Raw genomic sequence first — 14,334 nt, forward strand, 5'->3', positions numbered from 1 at the left:
GATTTTTCACACCTCTGAGTGACATAGTTAGGTTGACCTAATATTTTGATGTAGACCAGCCTTCTTTGTTCAAAGGCCTGGTCTACACCTAAAAATTAGGTTGACCTAGCTACGTTGCTCAGGGATGTGAAAAATTCAGATCCCTGAGAGAGACAGTTAAGCCAATCTAAGCCCCAGAGTAGACAGCACTAGGTTGATGGGAGAATACTTCTGTCTACCTAGTTCCCGCCTTTTGTGGGGGTGGATTAACTACAATGATGGAAAAACCGCTTCCAATGGTGAAGCAAGTGTCTATGCACTGCTATACCTTCAAAGCCACACTTTCTACAGTTTATAAAGGAATAAAACAGTTGTGTATTGTTAATTTTTATACTATAGTTAATTGTAACCTATTGTCATTGTTACTCCATCAGCCGTAGTTATCATGGTGTCAGCTAATGTGACTCTTCACAATGATAGTTAAACATACTAACATTTTGTCATGTAGATGAGCCCTTTCAGTGTTTGGTTTAATAAAAATAAATAAATAAAACAGACATGGACAAATGGAGAAGTATCATGGGAGAGCATCCAAGCAAAGCTTAGTGTTGGGATACTGGGCAAAAGTAGAGTTTGAATGGTTAGTAAGGAGAGAAGGAAAAAGATGACCAAGCAAAACAGAGACTTGTATCAGCTAGGATGCAAAAGAGGGGAAATTATCTGAAAAGAAACAAGACAATGAACCTGAAGAGAACAAGAGTTTCTGTAGATTGTGGAGCTTTTATGGGTTTAAAACTGAATCAGTTTTATTTAAGTTTTTAAGTTCTGACTTCTTACCAGAGGAAGACCAAACTTCCAAGATCCTTTGCTATTAAGGCATCTATTTAATTTTTCCTGTTATCATTCTCAATTTTTGGGATTTGCACTGTAGCTCATCAACACCATGTCCGAGCACCACATAATCAAAGTGATATTTTTAGGTTACCTACTTGTCTTACCTTCACTTTCATGCCAATCGACACGTACATTGGGAGGCCAGATTTCTGTGCTCTGGCTGCAGTAATATGTTTCTATAACCTGCATTCCTCTCTTTTGAGTCTTTTCAATACAGAGGTTGAAAGAATTCTCAATGCCAGCTGTACAATAGTAGCTCATTCTTAAAGGATAAACTGACCAACACCTATGCATGAGGCTGTAATGACTCTCAGTTTGTCCCCCTGTCCCACTCACAGTTGCCAGAAAGACAGAAGAGAAGCATTAAATATAATGATTTTTTTAGTGAACCAAGTCCAGTATTATGATGGTGCCTGGCTTTTTGCCTACAGGATCTTTCAGGGGCATCTCATTACAGACATACATTTTGTTTTATTCTGTATAGGGAAACTGAAAAGTATCTTTGAAATTCTTTAGCACTTTATAAACTTTCATATGTAAGCCCCATAGTCCTCGGTCAGTGGTGCAATATCTTTAGGTATGGCCTAACAGAGTCAAAAGCATTTACATTACAGTTTGGAAACTAAGAACTTCCTAATATCACATGTAATAGAGCTTGTTATAATTCTTATTATACATCGTAATATCCTAGTATTTTTATAATTAAACAGTAACAGTTGTGGTCCAGTTTAGTTACAGAATATAGGGTATAAACAATGAATGTTTTTACTTACCATTTTTGAGTAATGTGGAGTGGGAAGAAGAAAGGTAAAAGTTCAGAAATTTTAAGATGCGTTTTTTTCTCTTCATAGATTACAGTGCAAGTCAATGCAGTGTAAAATCGGACTTTCTATTTAAAATACTTTTGAGGTTTCATATTTCTATTTCCAACATGTTGGTGCATGAAGTCCATAGGAGGCTTGGCAGTTCTTCTGTTTACAATGCATTTGACCTTATACACTATTTAAAAGGCTTCTTTTTATTATGTTATGTTATAGTATGTAGATATATAATGTATTTTGTGAGGGAATTATTCAGTAGTGTAGGAAGACTCAGTTCTGGCTGCCAAATGGAGTGACTCTCGTCTAGACACAGAGCCAGACTTTGGTTTTATAAAGGTTTTGAAAGTCAGAGAGGTGAAAGCCTGCGAAAAGCACTGTTGGGCCCTGATCCAGCAAATATTTATGCACTTGCTTTACTTAACACATGGTGAGTAGTTCCATTGACTTCAACGGGACTGCTCACAGTGTGTAAGGTTAAGCATGTATTTAAGTCTGTAGGACTGAGGCCTAAATCAGTAGTACCCATGCTGGATGCAGGGCAAATAAAGAAGGGGTTGACTGGTGGCATGGAGAAGAAAATATATATTTGCAACAAAAAAATAACTATTTGAAAATGTGTGTTTGTGTTTATCAGTTTTTCCTCTTCATTGGATTTATTCTTGTTTAAAGCAAAAGAAATGTAATTTAAAGTTTGGAGCAGGCAGAGGGGAAGTAAAATGTCACATTTTGGATTCTATGGTAAACTGGAACAAATGTCCTCCTGTTACATACAATTAAAGTATTGTAGCAATCTGGCCACAGTAAAGTAGCACTCAGGAACATCAGCCAATATTTGCAGTCACTGAAACAGGATCAGCTGAAGTATACATTTCATGTATTGAAACTCTACGTTTCTAAATCACCTTATTCATACCCCCCCCCCCAAATTAGTTTTACAAAGTAAAATTATGTTTAATTGATACATGTTTGTATGTTAGAAAGGCTGTTGACCACACACCTGTAACTTGTTTTCCCACAGATTTTAGTATTTTAAATTAAATTTAGCCAGAAAAGATAATGCAGTCATATACATTTACCTATAAATATTTGTGTTCTTAAAGAAACATGGAATGTAAACAAAAATAGTTCTACCCTTGTCAGCTCTACCTGTTTTACACTGGTGCTTGTTTACAGTTCAAACATCACAAATAGGGCTCCATGTATTTGTGAATAAATGCTTTCAGGTAAAAAACAGAGTTACCTCTCTGTGGGGTTTCAGGCAGCTCTCTGTCTTTGCCCCCTTTCCCATTTATGAGTCTGCACGCTTCCTAATCAATTTCACTGTTGGAGTATCAGCAGTGATAGTAATAACGTTAAAAAAGCCCAAAAGCTGTTCTCAGCTCTGTACATGTGCCATCAACGGGCCTCTCTTCCCTCCCCCCCAAAAATTTGTAAACATAAATATTCTATTAAGTTGAAAAAGAAACAAAGTGTGGGAGTCTGGAAGGTAACAATACTTCAGATATTGGCTTCATTAGTATTTATTGTTAACCATACTTGGCTCTGTACAGAACATAGATTAGGTAAGGTCCCTCAAGAAGCCTACAGTCTAGGTATTGTATTTATTTGAATTAGTAAAAATTGTCTCTTCAAGACTCAAGTTATTTTATAGTCAGTCATTCTACATTGATCCAAACCCATTAGATGGAAAAACATCAAGGTGACAATATTCAGAAAACGTGTTAGGCCACGCCCAGAGGGATTAGGGTTGGGGTGGGAGGCTGAGGAGAGAGTGAGTCTTTAGAACTGAGGAACTGCCACAGTTTAGTTAGTTCTTGAACAACAAAAAAATCACTCCAAATAAGATTAAAGCAATGCTTCATTGAACCAATCGAAAAAGGTTGCAACCATTTCTTTTGGTTCAGACTTTGTCTCAGTTTCAAACCTTATACTTTTTTAATTTGAATCTTTATCTCAAGCTCTGTTAAATGAACTTCAGTTTGGTTTTCATAGCCTTTTGCTAAGAAGAGTGTAGAACTGAGGTGAAACCAATGAACTAGGGTACACTGTTTCCACGAAGTAAGCAGATTGGTGTGCATGAGAGAGGGGACTGGCACTCGAGTGTAACAACATAGGGTGTGTGAATTGCTAACCTGCAGAGGGAAAGAGCCCAGAGCAGAGCAGCCAAAAGCCACTAGCTGGAGACAATTTCCTTTAGTGGGCACAGTCAGGGCTCCCTCCTGCTGTAAGCAGGTGGTAGTGATTTACCCCCGATACTTCAGGCAACCCCCGAAAAAGTCACAGCCAGGAGCTCCACTTGCCGCTGTTTCTTTCCACCAGCTCTGCTCCCCTGTTTCTTGCCCCATCCTCCTCACAGATATCCCAAATTTTCCTAGACCTTCTATCGCAGCCCAACATCCCCATGTTTCCTCCATGGCTTCCCTCAACACCCACATTCTAGCTCCTTTCCCCCTTCCTACTCTTCTACCTCATTCAGCTTTTAAACACTGACACATATCAATACTGATTCTTTCCAGATGGCAAGATGAATTCTGATCAGTGTTGATTTCCTCTGGAAGTTGTACCTAACTTTATCAGCCATGCAAAGAAGAAGAAAGGAAAAAAAGAAAGAAAGGAGAGTGGGAGGGGATTGTTCCTCCAGCAATAGATCTACTTCAAACAAACAAAAAACAGTACACATGCTTACTTTGCAAATCTATATTACTACCGATTAGCAAAACCTCCTGGCCTAATGATCCCTTTACAAATTACAGGAGCTATTACATTAACTTCATCCATCTGTATTTTAGAAGGTGGCATTTCAAAAAATACTTGTCTTTGTAGTAGCACTTAGAACATGAATGAGTCACTGAGATGATTAAACCTAAAGATATATACTAGTTCCTTGCCTTCCTGTATCCCAAGAAAAAATTATCCTTCCAAAATTTGGGGAAATGTTCCTAGATTCTGAGAGAGAACTGTTATCATTACAGAGGAGTAACAGACTACTGTATATTTTGATGATGGAAATTTTTAATCCTCTGAAGGTTAATAAATCTTCATCTACCAAAACTTCATAAAGTTAATTTCACTTTAAGTCAATTACAAGTTTAATTTAGAGACTGAACTGTGTTCACTATCCTGTATCACATTTAAAATATCAAAAGGCAGAGAAGGGTGATAAAGAGTTCATGGTGTTCAGATAACTGCTTGCTGAGGCAAAGTTAACAGGTTCAAAAGTACCTGACTGCTTTCTGCCATAGAGAAATACCCCAAACTGTCATCTTGTCAGATCTCATATGCAAAGGCTGCACGAGTGCTTGCAATGGGAGACTTTTAGGCGAAAATAGATGATGTTGCAGCAAACAGTCCTAGTAAATGTGTACATGGGACCTTTTCCTCTTTATCCTATATACCTTTTATTCCTTGTCACCCAACCCCACCTCTCACTTGAGCATCTGTATCTTCCTACTGCTAGTCCCTAGCCTGCCAGTCAGCATAAAGCGTTCAATGTTTGACAGCAACCTAAAATTTTAATTTTGTTTTAATTTTTCCTGGTAGGGTTTGAGCAAAATTCAGTCAGACATTTTTGGATTAGTTAAGTGGGAAGAAACATCTTCTTCTACTATTAAACAATAGGCCATTTTTATGCACAGAAAACTTGAAAACAGACGAACTTAAACATAATGCTATATGTGGTTAACCCTCACTGAGGAACTGTAATTGTTTTCTGGAACTAAAGCATGCGCTTGCTCCCTGCTGGGAAATTGCAAGCACCTTAAACTGAAAATAAGCATTAATTGAAGTGTTTCAAATAGGAGAGTGGATAAAAAGAGATTTTTTATTTTTAATTAAATACAAGTTTCTTTTTTAAAAACAAACCTATTTGAAATTGACAACTTATGTTAAGGCCTAAATTCATTATAATATATATTAAAATCATTTAAATTAAATGCAAAAAATAATATTAATCAGTATATGTCTGCTGGCAAGTTTTAAAGAAAGTCAAACCATTGAACTGGTGGAAGTCACTGACTGAGCACCAACAAATTATGGTTCCAGAAGTGCTAAACCAGCTTTTGAAAGCAGTAGGCTCTTCTGCAGGTGCAGAGAGAATATCTTCTTCGTTTCAGTTTATTCAACTAGTTCAGTTCAATGACTATTGCATTCAAAGTTAAGAAGCCAATTTGGATTTGTAAAAGCAGGAAAGCTTGTTTTCCACTTCCAATCTGTACATTAAAAACTAGATGTAAAAAGATAAGATCTTCTAGTTATAAAATCTTGCAGGACAAGGTGACCAAAAACAATTACTACTTTTGTTTAATAAGGTCTTGTGCACCCTACACAGTTTCTTCAACAAAAGCCAGCTTTTGTCGACACAAAAGAGGATGTATACACACTAAATTTAATGCTCCTCCCACCAACTCCCCTGCTATGCTGACATAATAAAACCACCTCAAGGAGAGGTGTAGGGCTTATGTCGGTGTAGTTAGGGTGATGCATGTTTGTGTAGACACTACGTTTCTTACATCTGCTGTTGGCTGTTGTTCATGTCAATTTCATGGCTCGAGCTCCTGCCTTCTGAGCCAGGCTCCTGCCCGGTCTCCGTTCCAAACCAGGCCGCCACCCAGGCTCCTGGCTTGGGCTGCTGCCAAGGCTCCCCACTCCCTGCCGGGAACATGGCAGTTGACCGGACTCTGGGTGTGGATCTCTGCACTGGAGGCGAGAATCCCTGGGTGGCTTCCCCCGGCTCCCAGCTGGGAATGCGGAGGCCAGAAGCCCAGGGCGGCAGCTGGGCTCCTGGTGGGGAAGTGTGTGGAGCTGAGCCCTGGCTCTCAATCCCCCACACTGCCCCTCTTCATGCCCCTCTTCAGTCAGTGGAAGCACTCCTGGTGAGGACGCACACCACCAGCAGAAGAAGGGTAGTGTGGACATCAGCCACTGCAGCAATTAATGCAATGGCTGTAAGTCAACCTAACATAGGTCAATTTGTCTACACTCTCCTTAGGAAAAAGCAATGAAAACCAAATTAAAGTTTATTTAACAGAGCTTGAGATAAAGATTCAAATAAAAAAAGTATAAGGGCTTGGAAACAAAAGGTTATAATTACAAGAAAAACAAAAAACACAATATATAACCTATACTTATTAACAAGTTACTTTCCTGTCTAGTAAGGTATTTCTCACCCACTGGTTCTTTCAGTGCTCGTCCAAGGAGGTGAGATCCACTGTTCATGAGACAACTCTCACTGGCAGAGTTATTCCTCTGTAATGGATAACTATTTGGGCCATTTCTTCTCGTATACAGTCACAAGCTATTGTCACTTAGCCCAGGAGGCCGCCTCTTCGAAGAACTCTTCTGGGGTTCATTTGTCTTTATAAACCTCCCGTCTGCATCTACTCCAGATGGTAAACATAAGCCCCGTCCATGGATGTTCAATGTCCTTATGTTGATTAGGTCAGCTCTTCGACTTCCCCTTCTCAGGTGATAGGTTTCACTCCCAACAGATTTGAAACATAATTTCCTTCATGTCACATAGCTCTAAAGTTGTTTTCTGTATAAATATTTCTCATTAACCATGACAATTGGCTAGTTCTTAGCTTTTAGCAGATACCACAAGTCACCCTCTTTGGTGAAATATTGAGAAGATAGTCGGACATGGGTAATACACGTGCTTGGGCCTGTCTGCGTTACACTGCTCCCTACCGGCCTGCTCAGGCACTTTTCTCATCATGGTGGCAAATCTTCCCATGCTAGTTGTCATTGTTAAATTGTAACAGTGATTGTAAACAGCACATTCTGTGATCTTGGAGGAGAAAGGAAGTGGGGTAGTAATGGGAAAGGCAAGCAATAATGCTGTTGGGAGCCTTTATGCACCCATGCCATGGGGCAGAGCTACTAGGTTTACCTCCCGCTGCTCCGGGGCCCCTGCACAACCACAAAACCCCAGGGCACTTGCACTTTTCTGCTAAACCATCTTGTCTCTCCAAAGCCCCCCCTTATCCCCTCATGCCACTGTAGGTATCTTTCTCCCCTCTGTTATAGCCCTTTATTCTCTGCTGCCCACTCGGTCTCCTTGGCTTACCAGATGTCTGTATGGAGCACAGCTGGGGATGGGAAATAGGTAGCTGAAGTGTCTGAGTAGTTCATAGATTTTTAAGGCCAGAAGGGACCATTGGATCAGCTAGTCTGACCTTGACCTTCTGTCCACTATTCATTGGGTAGCTCAAAACTTGTTCTGAATAAGAGGAATAACTTCTCTTTTTATGTATATAATTTTTAACGTTTCAGAAATGGATTCAGATTGGGACATTGAAAGAATGTGTGTGACATCTGGAGTTTGTGAGGACTGATTTTTCAACTCAAGGAGTCCAAAGAAATATTGGGAAAACAGCAACATTTAAAAACAGGAGCATTTTAAAATGTTTCCTCTGGAAAAGTTAATTTTACTAGGAAAATTGTGCAGAAAATTCTGTTGTCCACTGAAGACTTATTACGCAAAATTTGTAGACTAAAGGTAGGTTTCCAAAAGTGCTTAGTGCAGGCCTAATTCTTCTCCTATTGAAGTTAATAGGGGTTTTGCCATTTACTTCAGCGGAAGCAAAGTTAGACCAATGTTGAACTCTTCTGAAAACTCTACCCTAAATTTAATCTTTTAAAGCATTTTACTCCAGCTTTAATTTCAAATTTCTGTGCAATTTCTGTCAAGTTACCAGTGCCTCCATAATCCATGTATTGTGTGTGTGTATACAAATAAACACATTTTTCCTTAATGTTTTGATGGAGGTTCTTTCTGAGTCTGGGGGCTCCAGACTCATGTTGTGCTATGCCCGGTGAGAATGTAGAAATGGCAGATTCTTGTTTGTAAAATACTATGCTTCATCATGACCTTGACCAGTTACCTGTACGCAATGTCTGATTTATTGAAAATATGTTTAAAAAAGGTGAAAATTAATAACGTTATGAGGAAATATTACCATATATGTGTGCCATTTTATAAATTACCATATCTTGGCTGTTTTAATCCTTTATATTCATTAACTGCTAAAAGACATCTGTCTAAGCTAGGATAAAGTGGGGCTTTGTGCCTGGAATTGTTTTTGTTTTTTTTTAAACATATGCGAGTATTTCACCAGAACATGACACAAGAAGCTGGGAGTGGAGAAAGGAGGTCAGAAACGGGAAATTGTTTTTCACTTGCACTAAGGGAGGGCTTAACTAACTTGAACTAATTTTGTTATAACAAATGGATTTTGGAAGCGGAAAATGTGTGTATTGTATATCGGACTAAATTGAATTTAAACAAGTGAGTTACAGATCCCTTGAAAGTGATTTATAATATGCTGATGTATTCATAACTAGAACAGCACTGCTGGGCAAGGCTAAAATGAATCATGAAATATTTACTGCTATCTAGTGTTGTAAATACGGTTTTTTAAAAAAATCAAGATTTGACAGTTTGTCCCTTTTCTAATGTGTGGATTGAAAGATGCATCCCTTCAGATTAAGGGCAGGGTTCTGAATAGTACGCAGTTAGTGACATTATGAAACAGTAATTCTAGCACAGCTGTTTTATTATGTTAAGACTGGCCGGTTCCCAGGACTTCTGAGAAATGGCAAATTTAACTTGCCAAAATGGCAACCACATGCACTAACCTATTGCCAGTTTTCTTGGGCACCTTGCCATAGTCTATACAATCCCAACAGTTTTCATAGTGATCAGAATTTCAAATGAGTCAATATTGGCAGCAACATCATTTTGAGTAAACAACTCTGATATTCTGTGGCATCCTCATTCAAAAGATACAGGCTTTTCTAATGAGCAGCTGCTGCTGAGGCCAATCTCAGAAGTCGTTGGTGACACTGTATTGTTTTTGAAAAAATTGCACTCCACCTGCCTGGTTTAATTGCTTTCGTGTGTTCAAGTGGAAGAAGGAAAGAGGAAAATGTTTATGCATAGTTGGATTTGATTCAGTGTCAAGGTTAAGGGATAAATTGCCATTTCCATTGGTAAACCTCAAATTATCCTACTAGTATTCTTTGTGCCAGGTATTAAAAAAGACTGGTCTTCTGGCATGCATTGTCCATCCTTCTATAACTGTGGGGAAACACAGATGTGAACTGTTCCTATGATTTTAATTCAACTTTAGTAACCATATTAAGGAAAATCTTCAGCCTCTAAAGACCTTTGACAGAGAATTCTGCAGGAGCAGGGCTGAAAAATGTTTGGCTCTAGAATCAGGACCATGCTTTGGAAATAGATTTAAGCTTCATCAGCACTGAGCTGTAGAAATGCCAGGCTGAGGTTGGAGCCAAGAGAGTAAAAATTGAACTTTGGTTCAAATTTAGTTTTAATTAGCAGCAGAGAAGTCCCTAATCTCAGTGTGTGTTAACCAAGATTTTTACAGATCCCACAGGAATGTCACAGTTGCAGGGACAATGTCTCTATATATGTTTGTACGGGGCATTGCACAATGGGGGTGCAGTGTTGGTTTGGGTCTTTGGATGCTATTGCAATATAAACATTTAAATAATGTACCTGTTTTAAAAAAGCTTGTAAATGAAAAGAACCCTGCAATTTTGGAATGTTATTCCCTTAGTAAAGAGGCCAAAGTGTCTTCTGTTTTATTTCTTTCTGTAAATGTATGTGTAAGTATTGTTGTTATTTTTAAAAAATAAATTTTAAACAAAAATTATATTTAAAATAAAACACAAACACTTTACCGTGTATTTAGTGTTGGTGAATGGCATTGAAGTGCCAAACTAGGGAGTGAAGGGACTGTCTTTATTCACAGAAGAGATACAGCACATGCACTGGGATAGTGCAGGCTTTCCTCACAGGTCCAGATAGGACCAACTCAGAAGTGACAGGGGTATTTCAGTCTTGGTCCTCCTTGGAGAGCTACCAAACAAAGTGGCAATTAATGGCAGTTGACATTGTAGTTTCTGTGATATGGACATGTGACCGCTAGGAACTGGGCCAGTATTTACCCTATCTATTTCACAAGGATCGCTGAATGTTCATTAGGTGGCCATAACCAAACCAATCTGGATTTGAACCAATGACCTAAAGGTGAAAGGCTCTGATTCTCACTATCAATCCTCTGAGCCACAGCTCCTTTTAAAGAACATGAATAAAGTATTAATTTACTCTGTGTGTTAACATTCTTTTTTTTGCTGCTGTCTTTCAGGGTTGTACGAAGTGGCAGACCTTAGAGTGTGAGTTTGGGGCCTTCCGTGGTATTTGAGCGAATATTGTTGCCTGATTCTGAATGATGTCAGAACAGGATTTGGCAGATGTGGTTCAAATTGCAGTGGAAGACTTGAACCCAGATCATCCAGGTACAGTAGGGGGTAGCATTGACACAAGGAAGAGCAGTAAAATGTTATCTTCTAAACAGGGAATAAAAATCACTGTTGGGCTCATTTTACAAATTCAAAATGGTACAAAAGTTTCCTAGAGAATTTAATTCTGCCTTTAAAAATGAGTTTGTTAACATTACATTCCAGTAACTTTATCAACATGGCCGGAATTTTCCTTCTAGAACAGTTGTTTTTAACATTTTGCATTTAACATCTTTAAAAATAGAGGGCTATATCCTCTCCCTGTTCTTTGTACAGAAGTAGTTTTGTGTAAAAAATCTAGGGTTAAACATTGCCTACAGTAAGTTTTTCTTCTTGCTGAGCATCTTTCTCAGGCTTTCCTCCAAATGAGAATTGCTACCCAACAAGTTATGAACCATAACTTTATAGTTGGTGTTTATTATTTCTTCCTTTACATGATTGAAATTCTTTGTATTGTACCAAAGTGGTAGCAGATTGAAATCACCTCCAAAAGCATTATTGTGACATTCGTTGTTCTTGAGAGTTTGTTTGTTAAAGGAAAATGTCAGTATTGGATGCTAGTTATTGGCCTCAATCTATATATGGAGGTAGTGGGTCTATGTGTATGTGTAAATGTGTGCAGGAACATTTGTAGGATTGTGCCCATAATTTGGGAAGACACTGATGTTAACAAGGCCCCATTCCTGCACTCAGAATCACATGGGTGAACGAACCTCTGCACTAATGAAGAACTCCAATGAAGCTGTTTGGGTTCTGCATGTGTGCAGTGGTTTACCTATATAGTTCTCATAGCAAGACTGGGGACTAGCTTTGGAATGCGGTATTAGATGATATGAGGAAGCAATGAAACACCGAAGACATTGTAAGCCTATTTGGTACACTTTTTTTCTTGTTTTTGTCCAATATATATATTTAGGACATATTACTTGTTTGCGGGGAGCTATGTTATTTATTTAACTTAGGTTTCTGCAAGATTTATTAATGCCAAATGCATCGTCGTGAATAGATGTTAATATCCAAGTGCCTAGATGCTTTGATAGGTACCTTTAAACAACAAATGTAAATAAAGAAAATCTAGAATAAGAGAGGTCACAAAAACGTTATATTGGTACATCAATACTTTTTTGATGAAGTTTTAAAAAAAGGTGAGAGGTGTGTAGTATACAAATGTAATTTATATACTAGTGATTATTTTAATTTATAGTATTAGAGTTTGTTTGCTGTAAAATGCTATATCCATGAAAAAGATCTGGAACATTCTTGAATTTTTTCGAGTAAACATGGTTTTACATCAACATGAGGAAATTCACAGCTGAGTGTAGATCTTAAGAAGGCTGAATATTTAAAATATATTTCTCAAAAAACAGACTACAAATCCCGTAGAAATCATCAAAACATAGGGCTGGAAAGGACCTTGAAAGGACCCTGTGCTGAGGCAGGGCCAGGTATACCTAGACCATCCCTGACAGGTGTTTGTCTATCCTGTTCTTAAAAACCTCCAGTGATGTGGATTCCACAACCTCCCTTAGAACCTTATTCCAGAATTTATACTTAGAAAGTTTTTCCTAGTATCTAATTTAAATCTCCCTTGCTGCAGATTAAGCCCATTACTTCCTTGTTCTGTTTTCAGTGGACATGGAAACCAGTTGATCACCATCCTCTTTATAATGGATCGTACCATATTTGGAGACTGTTATCCGGTCCCATCTCAGTCTTCTTTTCTCAAGACTAAATATGCCCAGTATTTTTAATCTTTCCACATAGTTCAGATTTTCTAAACATTTTGTCATTTTTGTTGCTCTTTTCTGGGCTCTTTCCAATTTATCCACATCTTTCTGAAATTGTGGCACCCAGAAGTGGACATAGTACTCCAGCTAAGATTTCACATTTGCTGAGTAGAGAAGTACAGTTACCTCCGGTGTCTTACATATGACACTCATGTTAATGTATCCCAGACTGATATTGGCCTTTTTTGCAGCTGCATCACATTGTGGACTCATTTTCAATTTGTGATACACTATAACCCCCAGATCCGTCTCATCAGTACTACCACCTAGCCAGTTATTCCTTATTTTGTAGTTGTGCATTTGATTTTTAGCTTCCCTAGTGTAGTACTTTGCACTTATCTTTATTTAATTTCATCTTGTCGAATTCAGATCAATTCTCCAATTTGTCACAGTAATTTTGAATTCTAATCCTGTCCTCCAAAGTGCTTGCAATCCCTCCCAGCTTGGTATCATCTGCAACTTTTATAAACATATGCTCCACACCATTATCCAAGACATTAATGAAAATATTGAATAGTACTGAACCCAGGACAGATCCTGTGGGATGCCACTAGATATGTCTCCCCAGTTTGATAGCGAACCATTGATAACTAGTCTTTGAGTTTGGTCTTTCAACCAATTCCATCTAGAACAACTTTGCTTATGAGGATGTCATGTGGGACTGTCAAAAGCTTTTACTAAAATCAAGATATATCATGACATGCTGCACTCAGCATTTCAATGTTTCTCTTTATGAATACGCCATTAGAATTATTTCATAATTTCTCATAATATTGAGATGATTTTCCTCATTCAAAAGTAAGCGAATTACCAGTATTGCAGTAGTTTCTCTCCCTTGAGATAAGCTCACCATTATTTTTTCTAGATAATTTACATGAGATATTTAAGAAGCTAATATGCAACACATCATACTTAAGTTGTACATGGACATACCAAATATGTACAGTGCTGGATATTTTCATTAGTCCAGGTTATGTATTTTAATACTTAGGACTGACGTTGTTTCAGAGAGAAATATGAGAGCATATAATGGATCAAATAATTGAAATATTCGGTGTTCAAAAGGTGCTTTTCTTATGAAGTGCTAAGTAGAGTGCTTACCCATTGTTATTACATTTTAAAATAAATAAACAAATAACTGCTCTGCATAAAGCTAAGTCAGGCTAGAGCTGTTTTTCTCTGTGCTGCTGGATTCTTTCAGTTAGTCACTTCACTGTCTTCATAATTTATTTTGCCCCCAGAATTGTGGTGTGACCATGCTTACTTTTGCTTGCAGTTGTATTGGAGAATCATGAGGTGACAGATGAAGATGTAGAGCCTGCTCTGAAACGCCAACGGATAGAAATTAACTGCCAGGATCCCTCTATTAAGGTTGTGATAGTATACTTTTCTGTTGTTCAGAAGATCAGATACATGCAATTGCTTTTCTTTGGGGGAAAAAGGACGTTAAAAACAGAGGATGGAAAATAAAATATTAACAGTATATTTAAATGTGAACTGGGAGGGAGGGCGGGTGGTTACCCTTTTTG

The 14,334-nt window shown here is 38.1% G+C and overlaps 1 protein-coding gene across 7 annotated transcripts in view; it reads left to right on the plus strand.

Moving 5' to 3' along the window:
* BANP (BTG3 associated nuclear protein) overlaps positions 1-14,334 on the plus strand; it is a 244,584-nt gene that overhangs the window by 13,493 nt on the left and 216,757 nt on the right. For all 7 annotated transcript variants that reach the window (XR_012154540.2, XM_073308162.2, XM_073308163.2 and 4 more), the window contains exons 2-3: positions 10,865-11,015; positions 14,082-14,176. Coding sequence is in view for 6 of the 7 variants with exons in the window: in XM_073308162.2 (XP_073164263.1) it covers positions 10,946-11,015; positions 14,082-14,176 (165 nt within the window). In the remaining variant the exon portion in view is untranslated. The remainder of the gene's footprint in view (positions 1-10,864; positions 11,016-14,081; positions 14,177-14,334) is intronic.

Source organism: Lepidochelys kempii, chromosome 12 (genome assembly GCF_965140285.1).
Source record: "Lepidochelys kempii isolate rLepKem1 chromosome 12, rLepKem1.hap1, whole genome shotgun sequence".
NCBI classification, from domain to species: Eukaryota; Metazoa; Chordata; order Testudines; family Cheloniidae; genus Lepidochelys; species Lepidochelys kempii.